At 33.3% G+C, this 16,856-nt stretch overlaps 1 protein-coding gene and 1 pseudogene across 2 annotated transcripts; both read right to left on the bottom strand.

Annotated features, from left to right (window-relative positions):
- Positions 1-2,351: 2,351 nt before the first annotated feature.
- On the bottom strand, positions 2,352-10,974 carry LOC148575146 (disease resistance protein Roq1-like; annotated as a pseudogene). The gene is made up of 7 exons (XR_015904839.1): positions 10,837-10,974; positions 10,094-10,548; positions 7,645-8,743; positions 7,069-7,345; positions 4,629-5,402; positions 3,355-3,996; positions 2,352-3,258 (listed from the first exon to the last, which is right to left on the bottom strand). The product of XR_015904839.1 is annotated as a disease resistance protein Roq1-like (transcript).
- An 80-nt stretch (positions 10,975-11,054) lies between these two features.
- On the bottom strand, positions 11,055-15,705 carry LOC148575145 (disease resistance protein RPV1-like). Its single transcript, XM_088503725.1, has 3 exons — positions 14,991-15,705; positions 11,693-11,870; positions 11,055-11,212 (listed from the first exon to the last, which is right to left on the bottom strand). The coding sequence occupies exons 1-3, from the start codon at positions 15,476-15,478 to the stop codon at positions 11,186-11,188; spliced, it is 693 nt and encodes a 230-aa protein (XP_088359851.1). The 5' UTR covers positions 15,479-15,705; the 3' UTR covers positions 11,055-11,185.
- Positions 15,706-16,856: the final 1,151 nt, after the last annotated feature.

The raw sequence follows: 16,856 nt of genomic DNA, 5'->3' as shown, positions 1-16,856 counted from the left end.
TCTATTATAAGAATATTTTAATTATTTTTTATAATAAAATTATTGTAGTTATTTTTTATAAAAAAATATTAATTTAGATTGATTTTAGGACAATTTACTTAAATAAATAAAATGAGATAATTCTTTACCCGATTGTAATATTTGAAATTTTTTTACGTGAATGTCTTGTTTTGTTTACTATGTAAACCGTTGGAGTTAACCATGGTTTTAATATGTTCATAAACCGTGGAAGCTTTGGACTCAGCTGAAAAACTTTGAGCATAAACTATGGCTGCTCACCACGGATTATGAAGGAAAATAGGTAGTCATAAACATAAATCGTACTTGGTCATTGCGGTTTATGAAGAAAAAAGTTCTGAACATAACCCCCTGCCTACCACAGTTTATGCATAGAGAAGTATAAATACATAATCTATAGATAGTTATCACGGATAGCATTTGTGCCAAACTAAAATTGTTGCACCTTGGTGGTTGAGAGAGTTTGAGGGAGAGGTTTGAAGGTTTGAAGGTTTTTGTGACATTTGAGTGGTAGAGCCATGGAGGACGAAGCTCGCATGTATCGGCTATATTAAATTATTAATTTTAATTACACTTAAAAATGAATAATACTTTAAAAATAACTAAAAAAAAGGATAAAGTACTAAATTGGTCCCTTATGTTTGGGCGTAATTCTATTTTAGTCCTTAAGGTTTAAAGTGTTCTATTTGAATCTAAAAAAGTTTCATTTAGCATCAATTTAGTCCCACAGTGAGGTCAAAGTTAAATAATTAACGGAATGTCCCACATAACAACAGTACAAGAACAAAATCGATAATTTGGAGAACAAGTACAAGCTCCAGAGGCACAAAATCAACCATTGATGCACCAATACATTTATTTATCATTCTCTTTAGTTTTATAGAAAATATTTTATTTATATTGTAAGAAAAATAATAAATAAATGTATTGATGTATCCATGGTTGATTTCGTGCCTCGTCTGTATTGTTCTCCAAATTATCGATTTTGTTCTTGTACTGTTGTTATGTAGGACATTCTGTTAATTATTTAACTTTGACCTCACTGTGGGACTAAATTGATGCTAAATGAAACTTTTTTGAATTCAAATAAAACACTTTAAACCTTAAGAACCAAAACAGAATTACGCCCAAACATAAGAGACCAATTTAATACTTTAATTCAAAAATCTTATGTGAATCAACATGTACATAAAATATTATGTAAAAATAAGTATAAACATCAAGATAGTCAATAACTAATTATGGAAGAATAAAAAGAGTAAAAAATAATTTTAAATTCTAAGAGTTGAAATAGTAAAAAGAATGAAGAAGAAAAAGTTAGATATATATCAATTAAATAATATTATAAATAAAAAATTTAATTTATTATTTTATAATATCATTTTTAAAAAAATACATGTATCCATATAATGAATTCTCTATTTATGTTTGTTAAAAGTTGAGACTGAATTGCAAGTCAGAGTACAGTACAGTAAAAAATTTACACACTACTAACAACACGGAGGGTCCGATTACCACCTTTAGAAAATTCAAAATTTCACCAGCTCCAAATCGGACACTCCAATTTGTGGAGTCAAATTTGAAATTCAATGAACTCGCACGGTCCGAGTTCTAGGATCTGACATTAATAAAAAATCTGCCCCACAAATTGGTCTGGTACCCCATGACTCCATATTTGGGAAAGACACGTACACACCTTCTATATCGAAAAAATTGAGCCCTGAAATGATGTAATAAGGGTTTGTTGCCAAAAAAATTGTATATATATAATAAAATTTGCCCAGTAGGTGTAACATTTTCAGATAAGGGGAAAATGACATGCTTTTACAATAAGACTGGGTTTCCTTTTATAGGACAAGAAAGTGGCTAGAAAGAGTGAAAAGTCCAAAAATCGTAACAAATCTTAGAAAATTGCACAAGTAGAAAGCGAGGATTGCTTGTGCTGATGAACTGGAGAAAGCGAAAGTGAAGAGATCGTAAATCTGGTCAAGTCTCAGGCACTCAGCCTAGCCACGTTTCATTTGTGAGCACTTGCTAGTGGCTTTCATTTTCAACTACCAAAACTAGTTTGACAATTAATAAGTAAAAAGAAAATTTTCAAATTGTTCACACTATGTGCAAAGTAAATCACTCTATTATTGAGACAATTGACACGGGCTAATTATAGGATTTACTTTCGTTTGGTTCAGGGTTCATTTCTATTTCTATAATATTACTACAAAACTGACTTCTCATTTCTCAAACGGGTATAGGTTTGTTTCTTGAAATGATGCTATCTTGTAGATTGACATCGTTTCCAAATCAGAGAAAAGCAGCAAGTCCAAATCATAAAGGAAGCACGACTAACGGTCCAAAGGAAAAATAATAGGAAATTATTATTTGGATTTGCCACAGTTGTTAAATTCTACTTAAACAATCGCAGAAGTTAACAAACGAACAAACGGAAAAAGGAATAATTACAAAATGAAGAAAATTCTAATGTTTAATGTTGCCAAGAGCTCTTTTCAATTCAATTAGCTTCCTCTCATAATTCTGTTTCGATGATTCAGCATTTCTGAAGGCAGACTCTGAAGCTTGGAGAGTTCTCTCGACCTCGTCGCTTTCTGTCACCCAAGTGGCAGCCTTCATATTGATGTTGCGAGTTTCAACCTCACAAAGTTTCACAGTGGATTCTAACTTGTCCTTCTTCACATTCAGGGCTTTCAGTTTCAGCTCCAAGTCATTGATTTCCTTTGACATCTCATTGATCCTTTCTTTCCCTTTAGAAATTGAAGCATAAAAGTGAGCCTGCCTGGATTTAGATGTTTCTAACTTGTCTTGAAGTCGATTCTTGGATTCAATTAACCTTTGATGATTGCCAAAGGCTTCTTGAATAGACGGGAAATAATTGAGGACATCTTCATAGAATTTCTTAATATCACTAACCAAAGGCTTAAGATTTGTAGGGACTTGTGACTTCATTTGTTTTAGCTGAGCCAAAAGGTCGAGAAACTGTCTTCTAATGCCACCATCAGCCACCAATACTTCTAATTGATTATCAAAAAGTTGTTGTATCTTGTGAAGGATATGAATCACCGAGAGACTTTGAGATTTGAATTTAGAAATATAACTCTCTGATAAGATCTTATCTAACTCTGCCAGTAAATCAACATCTTCAGGAAGATCGACAAGACGCTCACTTTCATTTGTTTCTTCGACTCTGTCTGGCTCTGCATCATCAGTCTTGGGAACAAAGGGACTCTGTACACGGCAAATAATTTAGAGAACAGGAATAAAAAAAGATGTCATGTTTAGTAAATGGCTCTAGATTTGAAAGTTCTTTAAGTGAGAGTTTACCTCTTGAAGCTGCTGATATTCTTGATTTTGAGTTGTGTTTTTGTATCCTAAGTTTCCTGATTCCTCTTGAGAGTTTAAGGAAGCACTTGGAACCACGATGGGAAAAGTTTTTTCATTCTTAACTAATGCAACAATATCACCGTCAGAAACGCAGACATTCTCATTTGATGTCACATCACCAAAACCGGAAATAGTATCATTATCACAGGAAACAATAACATCTGCATACTGGTGCTCCATTTTTTGGTCGATCGGGCCATCATATATGAGAAAAACCGTTGTTTTCTTCACACTGAATCCATACCCAAAGAGCACAATATGAACCTCCACTCTATCACCAGGTTCCATACTTGAAATTATGTTTTGCCATTCTTCATCTTCGAAAGAGGCTAGTGTGTCTTGCTTATAGACCTGAATGGTGGACTTAGTATAATTTATGATCAACACATTTTTGAGAGATTCAAATGTGATGGTATATGGAGAAGAAGGATACATGATACACAACATTATTGTCTTCAGCTCCCGGCTATGCACGCGAGGGACTTCAAAAATTATGGAAGAACCTTCACTATTGAAGGTTAACCAATATGGATAATTGTCACTAGGCAACAAATAATCATGAAATTCAACAGTGATCAATTTCTGTAACACCAAAAGAAAAAAAAAAAGACAAATTATAAAATCTAACAAAATACTAAAATAATAATAAGAACAATAATTTTTATTTTCTATAAATTAAAGGTAAAAACTGTTTATTATTTAAATATTTTAGTTATAGTTTATTTCGAAAAACTTTACCTACTTATATCATTTTTTTAAGGAAAAAGGTGTTGCTTCGATAAAGTTTTTAAAGCATAAATAACATAAAATACTTTCTCTTCTATGTGCTAGAAATTTTCTATTTCCTACTGTAAACTATAATGAAAAAAATATCATAAAATATGTTGCTTTATTGTTTTCAATTATCTTTATATAATAAAATTATATATTTAGTACCTAAAGTTAAGTTACTATATGTTGGTAAAACCTATATCAAATTCAAAATAAATTGAATATTTATTATATTAAATTTTCCAACCCTATTTGGCACCTGGCCAAGTTGAGAATTATACTAAATTTAGATTTTTGAATCAATTAACTTTAAAGTTTTCTATTCTGAATTATCACTAATATAATGTTATAATAATAACAATAACATATTAAAATTATATTATATATTTTAAAAAATATTTCTTCCAGCAAAAATCAATGAAAAGAGATTTTAAAAGACAAACCTGCAAAATTATCTCCCTAAGAATATTGCTGACTGTAGTCTTCTTTCCCACTTCAATTAAAAGAGACTTGGGTGATCCAAAAGTGTGAAATTGACTATGAAAGCCAATCAAGGATGAACTACTAATTTGTGAGGCTTGTGATGTAGTTGGTGTTACTTCTAATTCCTTGTAGTATGTGGCATACAAAGTATCCAGAATTTTTGCTACACCTCCACTTAGTTGAAGATCCGTGCCACACTCAACCCAAAAACTTCGGAGATTTAGTACATCTAAAGAGACAATTCCCGAACCAGCAAATGATTGTACTAATGATGAAAGATTATTTGTTGGTGACATCCAAGACCAAATGAGAGAAGGAAACACATCACGTGTGAAACCTTCGTAGCCACACAAGGAAATATATCCAATGCTTTTTGATCTTACTATTGAAAATGGCACTTGTGTTATTCCAGTCTTATCCGCAATCAATTTTTTCAAGGATTTCATTTGTGCCAAGTCCTCTTCCAATTTATCGATTAATGAACATCCAGAAATGACGAGTGTTATCAAAGAGTTCAACTCATAAAAACTTCTAGGAAGGTTAGGAAGGCTTGTGCAATCTTCCAAATCTATGAGAAGAATTTTTCTGAGATGTCCAATTGTATCTGAAATCATAGACAAACTTGAACAACCTTTGAGTAATAGCTTCTCAAGATTAGGCAAGTATGAAAAATCTGGAGTTTGAGTCAAGTGATAAGAATGACTAAGATTGAGAACCTTTAGCATCCCCAAGAACTGAAAAGGAAAAATAAATAAATAAACATAAAAAGTGATCAATTGAGAGAATTTACTTTGTGAAAACACTTGGCAACGTTCAAAACTAATTAGCTTATCAAAATTCAAAAGGACCAAGCATTGTTGTTCTTTTCTAAATGAAAGAAAAAGGCATATTAAAATAGGAATTAAAGTATACTTTTAAACCTAACATTTGAAATTAGTTTCAAATTTATAATTGATGCACTGAGAGTGTAAAATGTTTTGCACAATCGTCAGTCGTGCAATAACATCTCTATTTTGGATGACCATAATCAATGTAAAAAGTAATTATTTTTGCATCTAATATTATGTAATTAGATGCATGTGTAAAACTACTTTACACTGACAGTGCATCAAAATTAAATTTATAAATTTATTCCTTAAATTTTTCTTCCAATTTTATGCTCAACATTTCAAAATATTATAAATTTTACCCTTTTGTGTATAATGTTTTCATTCACATTATACCCTTCCTCTCATCATCAGTTCATCACTTTCACTCTCTTCTCCAACCTTCTTCCATATCCATATCCATCATCACCATCACCACCACAAGCACCACGACCACCGTCACCCTTTCCTCTTCTTGTTTTCCTTTCCTTTCCCCTCTCCCTTCCTATCCACCTCAGCACAATCAGCACCCCCACTATCACAACCCCTACATGAAATAACTAGTCAATGAACAAAACCGAGACTAAAAATTTCAGTTGAATCATTAGCAAACAACCTTCTTTTTTTTTAGTAACCACCTAAATTGGTCCCCAACAAATTTTATATCAGACATTTTGGTCCACAACAAATTTTTATTACTCTAAAAGTCTTCGAAATTACTACAATTGGTCCTTCTATTGCTTTCAATCAAGTACCACTATAAATAACTGCATAAACTCCTATATCAAGTATGTTCTCTATTCCTAGTGTTTCTTAAGACCCATGCTTAGCTGACCACTGGAGTCTTTGCAAGTACATTCCACGGATCGGGGACAACCATCTTGGATCAAGAGGGTAAATGATGACTTTGTCATGTAGCCTAAGAACTGAGGCTAGGTATTCCGTATCTCACCTATAAACAATGCAATAGTGGTAGTGCTGGTGGCGGTGGTAATGATGGGGCACATGGAGGAAGGTTGGAGAAAAAGGTAAGGGTGAGAGTGGGAGGGGGTATAATGAGAATAAAAAAATCATTTGAAAAGAACGGTGAAACTAACAATGTTTTGAAAAGTTGAGTGAAAACCTTAGGAATAAATATGAAACCAACCAAACATTTAGAACAAAATGTATATTTTACTCTTAAATAGATAAGAACCTTAATCAAATTCATGCATTACATAATCGATTAATTTAAAACAACTGATGGAAAATGGCAACAATAATATTCCCATACACAAACATGCATTAATTTTATGCTTTGTTGAATTATAAGCATTTGGTGGTTAATGCAAATCAATTTTGCCAATTAATAGCTGTGGAAACCATAACATGCATGTGAACCGCAGAAGAATAAAACTTTGATGACTGAAGAACTAAATTCTATTGGGGTAACCATATATAACATACACATGGTCAGTTAGAAAGTTGTATAAAATCAGTGTCAAAAGGTATGATGGAAAAAATTAGGTGTGAAATTATCACTCTTAATTTTTACCTGGGTCTTCTTCCACATGAATCTAAGACTACTGGATTCTAACTCCATGGCAACTAAACTTGCTTGATAAAATTTGGAAGGTATGTATTTTGTAAGGAAATCCATGCCAACAAATCCATCTTATATTTTTTGACATATGTTCAAAATCTCCATCAAGTTGTACACTAGCAAGTTGCAGCAACCTCAGTCTCTTCATCTTATTAAATGCTTTTGTCTCCAAACAAAATGCATTGCTTCTTGGCAACTTTAAAGTCACTCCCTCAATAGCTTTGGTACCCTTCAAGATAAGATGAATAGAGAATAAAAATAAATGAGGTACCTTAGGTAATTTAAAAGCTAAGTGTAAGAAATAGGTTCATTAACTTCTTTTGGTTTCCTTTGTTGCCATTTTAAATAGAGACTTTTACTAGTAAGTGCCAGAAAAAGACTTGCAAGATTTCCAAAAAATTGTTAATTTTCAAGTTTTTAATACACTGAAAACTTCAAAAATTTACTTCTATAAAAACTTTACTATTTTGGGAACCTTAACAAGTGGCCACAGAAAAAATAAAAAATTAAGAGATTTACAGGTCTTACGGTATGTGTTTGTAATACTTCAAATACTTCTTTTTGCAACCATAATCTGCTTCGCCTCTCAAGCTCTTTGGGTGATTTCTCACGGACTATTTCTCTTCCCATATCACGCAACAAGGCATGCATTCCAAGCCGATTATTGCTATCAACAGTCACTAGGTTTCGATCAACAAGAACACTTATTCCAATTTCAGCATCATATTCATCCAAGATATGCACTACATCATTCCGATCCATGCTGATAAAGAAAAAAGCTATGTCAAGGAATATTTCTTTTACTGTATCATCGTTTAAACTGTCAAAACTTATTCTTAGCTTTTTCTGTACTTTATCATTTGGAATTTTTTTTAGTTTTTCCAATAGGCTTTCCCACTCTTTTACATTCTTATCAAACAAAACAGATCCAATAACCTCAAGAGCTAGTGGCAATCCTCCACAGTATGCAACTACATCTATGGAAAGCTCAGCAAAATCCTCTTTGGGACTTGATTGTTTGAATGCATGCCAACAAAAATGCTCAACAGATTCATCATTGTCCATTTCTGACATTCTAGATATGTGGTCAACATTAAGCACTCTAAGTAGACTTTCATCTCTTGTTGTGATGATTATTCTACTCCCTGGACCAAACCATTCACGGCTCCAGCACAAAGCTTTTAGTTGGTCTAGTTCATCAACATCATCAAGTATAACAAGCACCCTTCTATGACGAAGCTTTTGCTGCAATATAGTTTTTCCAAATTCAATGCTATGTATCCTTATTTTCGTTGTTTTGTAGATGTCAGAAAGAAGGTGTTCTTGTAAATTAACTCGAGCAGTTATTAGTTCCCAGAATTCCCTAATATTCTCGAGGAAGGAAGAACCCTCAAAATCACGATGAATTTGATTGTAAATGGCTTTGGCAATGGTTGTTTTTCCGATTCCTCCAATTCCCAATATTCCAAACAGTTGAACATCTTTTGCATATTGGTGGTTTAGTAGTTTAATCACATGCTGCACACGAGATTTTACACCCACGGGATGTTGTGCAACAAATAAGAGTGTATCATCTAGCAAAGCAGAGATATCTTCAACAATCAAACTGATATCCTCACTTTCATTCCTACAAAAACGACGAATCAATAATGTACAAGAGGTTATCAAAAGAAGAAAAATTTTGTACAGGAAAAAACTGATATTCACCCAATATTTGAGTAATTGAGCATGTATGTGGAATAAAGGAAAAAGAAATAAATCTTGTTCTTGCATTCATTCATGTAAGAGTCTAGGCAAGAGAAATGTTAGTTAAACAAAGCCTAAAGTCACACAGCCCTCTTGGATGTGTGAATAGAAAACTATAAAACCCTTTCAACCAAACTATAATTAATTATGACTTTCTTTATAGCTCCTTTTAAAATCATGTACATGTAACTAATTAATTGAATATGCCAAACGTTATTTAGGGAACTCTATATTGGAGAACCAAAGTGCCCTTCCTTGGCTAGTAGGCAAATCTTCAATGCTGCCTTGTAGCCAATCAAGTGGTGGATGCTACTGAAAATCAAAAAATGTTTTTTCTTACACTTAGATTTTGGGAAAGTCTATGAAAGGGTTAGCTTGAGCTTTATGGACAAAGTGCTTTAGAAAAAAAGGTTTTGGTCTATATATGTGGAGAAGTTCAATCTCAGGGTATCTAAGAATGAGTACCTTAGCTTTTAGGTGATGGTGAATGAATAGCCAAAATCATGGTTTTGAGGTAAAAGGAGTGTTAGGGAGGGAGACTTTTGCTCCTCTCTGCTATTCACTTTAGTGGTAGACGTTCTTAGATACTTGACCTCTAAGATAGTGGAGAATGAATTAGTTACAGGTCTGAAAGTGGGACATCCAGAAGGATTGTGGTTTATCACTCAGAATTTGCTAATGACACCATCATGTTCCTTGAGAATGACGACAGCCATACCTTTCTAAATGTTATCTCCATTCTTCAATTTTTTGTAGCAATCCTCTGGCTTGACGATATATGGTCCAAAGGTGAAAAAAAGGGAGGAGAACAAGAGAGAAAAAAAAAGGGGGGGGGGGGGGGGGTCTTATTACACAACATGTGTGAAAAAGGTTCACTGTAAGAAAAATATGTTATTTCATATTACAATTTTAATTAGAAAAGAAATGTTATTTTGTTTCCTTTAAGTTTCTTAATTTCAAAATTTGCAAGGAAGCAGCAAAATTTTTCCTCTATTTTCACTATATGATGAAAACATCAAAATATGAAATATATTGCACACCTCTTGGTTACGTGACATCACTGTTAAAAATTTATTCTCAGCAGATTTCATTTACACAGTTTTTAATAAAAATGAGTTAAGAGATTATACTAAAAAAATATACCTAAAGAAAGTAACATCATTAGTTCAAATATTAGACTATCAAGCACAAATATCAATGAATATTTAATTTTAAGAAGAGATCAAATTACCTGGAATCTATGATCACAATTCCTGCAATGGAACCAATTTGATGAAGCGCTTTTCTCCACCTCTTCTCCTTGTCTCTATCCACTGAAAATCTTTTTAAAAGATCTTGAAAAGCTTCTCCAAATAGACCTGTTTGATTCCTTACATTAGAGGGATCTACACCATAAAAAACAGGCACAACCACCTGACCTATGGCCCTGCGACACTCCATTATGTTCTCCAGCTCTTGCAGACACCACCTTGAATTTGCATAATGCCTTGACAACACAACTACAGAAATTCTAGATGCTCTGATTGCTTGCAGTAGTGAAATGGAGATTCGATCTCCCCTCCGGATCTCGTCATCATCCCTAAAGACATAAATTCCAGCATTTGCAAGAGAAGTGTAGAGATGTGAGGTGAATGTTGCACGAGTTTCTTCTCCTCTAAAACTCAAGAACACATCATAGATCCATGACTGAAACGAGAAACAATAAAAATGCATAGCTTAGATACAAGAGACTATCAATTTTTATTTCTAGTAATGTTACAAATAAAAACTATCACATTTGAAACTTGTTAATTTGTTACCAATCAGGATGCAGGAAGCACGACCAAACTTTACAAAGTTATGAAATTACTAAGAAGCAAAATGGGTGTTAAGTTTGCTCCTTAATGTAATAAGATGTTTCAGTAAATAAATTCACATCATAATTAATTGATAATACATCAAACATGTATCCTAAAGAAGCCAAAATTTACTCACCGCAGGATCTCCTCCCCTTTGCTCATAAATGATTTCTCTTCCCATATCTCGTAGCAAAACATGCATTCTAAGTTTGTTCATCTCATCAAATGTTATAAAGCATCGATCCTCAAGGGCTTTTATTCCATCTTTGGCCAAGTTCCAAAGGCATTTAATGCTTGGATCACCTCTTCTTGATCCATCCCAATTAAGAAACAAGCTATATCAAGGAATATGGCTTTCTCCGTATCATTTAAATCTTCCACGCATTTTTTCAGAACCTTCTGTAGCACAGGATGAGGAGAGTCTATGAGTCCATCAGGGATACTCTCCAAGCTTCCAAGAAGATTGGAGCCAAGGACTTCCAAAGCTAGTGGCAATCCTCCAGCATAAGCAACTACATTTTTAGAAAGTTCATCAAGATATTGCCTATTAGATGCTTTTTTGAATGCATACCGATTAAAAAGCTCAAGAGATTTATTTTCATTCATTTCTTTCATTCTATACACATGGTCAACTCTATGATCCTGAAGTAGACTTCTATCTCTTGTCGTGATTATTATTATACTCCCAGGACCAAACCATTCCGTACTTCCACACAAAGCATTCAACTGCTCCTTTTTATTCACATTATCAAGTACAAGAAGAACTTTTTTATTAGAAAGTTTTTCTTTAACATCTTTTTTCCAATTTCGATGTTATCTATTCTTATTTTTGGTAAGTTGAGGATATCTAAAAGAATACGTTCTTGTAAATAAACATGACTTGTGTTTTGCTCCCATACTTCCCTAATATTTGCCAAGAAGCTTCTACCCTCAAATTTACCACAATTTTCATTATAAATGGCTTTGGCAATTGCTGTTTTTCCAATACCCACCATTCCCCATATCCCAAGGAGAAGAACCTCCTTTGATTTTGAGTGGACCAACAGTTTAGTGGCATCTTGTATTCGGTATCCTACTTCCACTTCATACTCAGCAATAAACAATTTTCTTGTGCCCAACAAGCCTCCAACGTATCCGACAACATTCTTGATATGCATATCATTGTCACTCCTACAAAACATATATACTAAGACTGAGCTGCATAATAAATTACATAAGCATTTTTTTCTTTAATAAAAGAAGAGATATTATTAATAAAGGGGATAAAATACAAAAAATGGTGAGTATAACAGATCCTTGATACAAAAGAGAAAGAAAGGCAAAATAATTACATAAAATAAGCAAAGACTGAAAATCTCTCTGCATATCTAAGAGAGAATACCCACTGGATTAGTGGATTGTCTATCATTAAAAATGCCAGAGTTATGCTCCAATAAAATAAACCTTATAATGGCATATAAAGCACATTGCCACCAAGTTTTAGTCTCCTTCCTCCTTTCAACCAACAAAGTCTATCAACAGGAACTTATCAAATTTTATCGGACACAAGCAACAATCACCAATGATGCGAAATGAATTTGTCCCTAGAAGGCCGTCTTTGGACAATGTGAAAACAAATGTGATACTGATTTCAATTAGATTTGCAGGTAATACACAGGATAAATACCCTTGTTATCCCTCTAGACTAGCAAAAACATCATCAGTATCAACTATGTTGAGCACAGCTGTTCAAAAAAAGGAGTTATTTATAGGGAGCTTTGGATTTCCAAATAGGCTTGTTTAGGTAAATGATGTAGCAAAGGAGTGAGTTAAAAAAAATGAAAATAAGATTTACAAGTGAATGAACCTGAAAGGAATCAAAGGATCAATAGACCACACTCTTTTACCTAGATTAGAGGACACCATAATTGTATCCTACTCACAAGGACTGCTAATTCCGATGCCTCTCATTTGGGTTTCTAGAAAAGTGAAAGTTCCAAGCATTGGTAGTTTTGACTCTTCCCCAATAGAGAAGAAGTTTTGAGTGAGGCAGTTATGTCAGGTAGGTAGATAGGTGATAAAGACGAGAAACGAAACTTAAAAGATGAATCCCCTACCCAGTGTTTGCTGTGTGTTGTATCAACTTGATTTCCACATCTCAATTCCTTTGAAGCACTTCATGAATCTTATTTAATAAAACTCTATTTGCTACTTGTGTTGATAAATGTCCCACCTGTGCTAAGTGAAACAGGAGTCAATGCTGTCTGTTTAGCATATCACTATCTTGAAGCCACACTCCCACGCTAGAATAATACCTCTCCATAAAGCAAAGAGTTCAAAACATAGTACATTTGAAAAACGAAGAGATCATGAACATCCCTTCACCCCAAGCTCCACATGCATCTCTCAGTACACAACCAAAACTAGAGAGCTCTTTCCTTTAATAAACACTGGCAACACAATTTACTGTAACTGAATTTGGGGGACGGATACCCAATTTATAATCAAGGTAGATGTCAAAAATATCCTCAAAACGGTTTGAAAATATCATTATTTCTGTCACGCCATACCCACCATAATCCAGAGTGAAATAAATAATCGGAACCCTTCATGTTCCTTTTAATCCATTGTAACAAAATATTGGTTTGTCTTTCCATATGAAAACTAAATTTACATGAACAATGCTAGGAACCAAAAGGTATTAGCCAAAAACCAACCAAATACCTTTGGGTGAATCATAAATCTCTACGAATTAATATATATAGATGTTTCTTCTGCTAAATATCAGAATGTTTCTTTTTCATACTAAATGAATGTTCTTTTATATATTTTTCGAATTTTTTGTATTGCAAATATGAATGTCTCTATTTCTTTAAGAATTTTATACTTTTTTTTTTAAATTTTATAAATATTTAATTATCTTTACGAAAATATAACTGGATTTTGATTTTGTTAAGTATTAGAATGTTTTTTTTCATACTAAATGAATGTTTTTTTTATATTTCTGTAATTGTGTAATTTGCGGTCTTTTTAATCATTAAAACGGCACCTAATATGTAATGATGATGCCGCTAATCTTCTATTCCTCCTTCAATGCCTTCTTAAGAATCTTCTGCTGCTTCTTGCTCGAGAAGCTTCCCAAATCCGAAAGCAACTCATCATCCTTGTCCCAACCAAGAACACTCCAATCAATCTCCTTGCTCTTCTTCCTCGAATCCTTATTCGGAGAGCACCAAAACACCCCGCTCTTCGAGGTGGCAAAGGAGAAGGTGAAGACGCCGAACCAGAATTCTTCACTTTTACTTTGTTCTTGTTATTATTATTGTTACCCTTTTTCGCTGGTTTGAACATTGAAGACAATAAACTCTCTTCAAACCCATTGGAAGAACCAGAACCAGATGAAAGGGAGCCAAATTTGGATTTTGACTTCAACCCATTTCTCCCATACGAAGAATCGAAAGGTGAAGAGACACACCCCTGTTGATTTTCCGGCAGCAGCGCGGTGGGTGGTGGCCGGAAAAGACTTAAGCTTGCGGAAGCGAGATCCGAGGTAGGAGGGGAGAATGGAAGAGGTGTGTGTGATTGTTGAAAGTGGGTAGGTTAATGTGAGGAAGAAGAAAAAGATTTTTATAGGTTTTAATTAGGTTTACTTAATCAATTTTAAATTTTTTTAATTTTGAATTTAAAAAATTTAAAATTAATTATTAATATAAATTAATATGATTTTGTTTAATTTTTTGTTGATAACTTTTTGGTTCCATATACTTTTTCAATTTACATTTTAGACTAAAATTAAAATGAAAAAAATAAAACATTCCATTAAAAGTTAAATTAATGTCACGGAATATTTAAAAAAAAAAAGCATCAACAACAACAAGAACAGTTAAGGTCATAATCTACTGATTTTTTATCTGCCTGTCACTTTTAAGTATGCAAAGTTGCCGTTCAACTTTCAAAAGAAAAAATCGACTATGCAAATCAACCATCAAAGTCGGCTATCATTATAAAATACATATTGGAATACAAATACACATTAAAAATAAATTAAACCACATATATTTATACATAAATACATTAGTGATTGATTTTGGTGTACTAATAGTATTTTTGAAAAAAATACCTGCTGAAACAGTATTTCCTAATCGAATGTCTTCTCTAACAACTAACCAATAGGGAGATAAATCTTTTGAAAACCAAAGTCATATAGTCTAAGAAAACCACAAAAAATGAAAGACACTCATCCATGGGAAGATTGAAAGGCAAGGCAAGGCAAAAAAAAAAAATTGTTATTAAAATTATAAATAAAAATACCATTTATAATTGTTTAGGTAAACCCACTGGTAGGATTGGATTTGACAGATTCGTTCCAAAGCTACCTTCCAACACTCTACCTTATCTTTCTCCGATACGCTCTTTGTGAAATCAGCAAAAGCTTTTCGCATATCTCTCGGAGTCACTCCCAAAAACACCGGCAGAATGAACTGACCAGAGTTTCTGCGACATTCAAGCATCAGCTCCAGCAGCTCCAGATTCCTCGGGGAACCAGCATAGCCAGTCGAAAGAGCAACAACAGAAACTCTCGCCCTTTGCATGGCTTGCAGTGGTGAGGAGAAGATGCTGTGACCATAATCCAAGAAAACAGAGAACCCTGCCCTTTGAAGAGAGGCATAGAGGCATGAAGTGTATGCGATTATTGACTCGGCAGTTCCGTTTCCGGAGCTTAAGAAAATATCGTAAACCAAGTTGGGGTTTTGAACATCGTATCGGTTTGGTGGCTTTTCAGGCCCCGGTTTGAACATCGCGTCCGTGGATTTGTTAGGAAGTTGAAACTTGAAAAGGAATTCGGGTAGAACAAGCTGGGATGATGGTAAGACAAAAGACAACCTTTCCCTTGCAACTGCATGCCATCTTCACCCAAGTGGGAAGCGCAAATAAGTAAGAAGAAGGAGGAGACGTTCTTTGACTTGTTCTCTTGTGAGACTATTCCTGTGAAATTGACATTATTGTCGCTCAGCATGGAAGAGTACACAGTGATGAGTGATACTGATGACGATTTGATGGTGAATATTCCGACTAAATTCTCAACGTGGTCTCCAGATTTGGACCGTGCATTATTTTTTTTATTTAAATAAATTAAATAAAAAAATAAGAAAAATAAAGAAACTATCAAATAAAAGGACAGTTTCATTTAAAATTATTTTTAAATTTTTTTCAAACAAAAAAAGCTTCACTTATTGTCATTTTTGCTATGGTATCATCCTATTTACACCTTTTATAATTAAATAAAAGTCAACATGTCAATTCTAATACATGATATTTTTTATTTTAAACGCCAACGAATAATAAATCCAAAATTTTTTTAGTAATTAATAATAAAATTAAATTCTTTCACACAATCCGTCTTACAAATAACATCTCGTTGACTGGACATTAATTTGATAGTGAGATTTTAATCGTACATTTTGACCCCTAAAATTGTGCTTTCAACTACGTACTAGTCCTTCACGTCAATTCTAACGTGAGTAAGTTTGGTTGCTGATGTGGCATAATCACTGCTACCTAAGATGAGTATAACGGCTAGATGATGTGAATAGAATTTTACAATTTTTCAATGAATTCCTGTCTTTTTTATAAACCTTAAAATTTTTTTTAGATTAGTAATAAAAAATTCTACCTTTTTAGGGAATACAGAGTTCTAATGTCAAGTAATTAAATTTAATCTCTCTCTACATTGTCATCAAAGGACCAAATCAACTACAACGAACAGATCAAACTATAAGCGTAAAACTAATAAACAAGTACACAATACACAGAGAACCAAATCATTCTTCAAATGCAATACGTTAAATTGAATCTTTTTTGTTGTGTTCTTTCATCACCTGTACTCCATAAGAAGCCAATATATTCACTTCTCCCACTTTATCCATCTATAGTTTCAATTATTGTCCTTAATTTCTACTCTTTTCTTGACTTGTATTCACTTTCTCATTTAAACTCCGCATTCGTGTTCTAAAATACATGTTTTATGCTGCTTCTCTTGTTTTTTAAAAATTTCAACTCCTAATTTGTGTTCATATTTCATGTAGCCACTTTACAGTATATTTATTATTAGCCATCATTTTTACATCTTCTTCTTTTACTCCTACCTCTTTCAGGCCAAATTGCAAGGACATTTGC

The sequence above is a fragment of the Arachis ipaensis genome, chromosome B2 (assembly GCF_059453495.1).
Source record: "Arachis ipaensis isolate K30076 ecotype BB chromosome B2, ASM5945349v1, whole genome shotgun sequence".
NCBI classification, from domain to species: Eukaryota; Viridiplantae; Streptophyta; class Magnoliopsida; order Fabales; family Fabaceae; genus Arachis; species Arachis ipaensis.
Note: the sequence above shows the minus strand (reverse complement) of the source record. Positions and strands in the feature narration are given on the sequence as shown.

Coding starts and splice junctions, on each gene's coding strand:
- LOC148575145 (XM_088503725.1), bottom strand. CDS start 15,478: ATGTTCAAACCGGGGCCTGAAAAGCCACCAAACCGATACGATGTTCAA. Junction 11,871..14,990: donor TACCTAAACAATTATAAATG/GTATTTTTATTT, acceptor TATGTTTTGTAG/GAGTGACAATGATATGCATA. Junction 11,213..11,692: donor TCCTTGGGATATGGGGAATG/GTGGGTATTGGA, acceptor CTAAAAATGTAG/TTGCTTATGCTGGAGGATTG.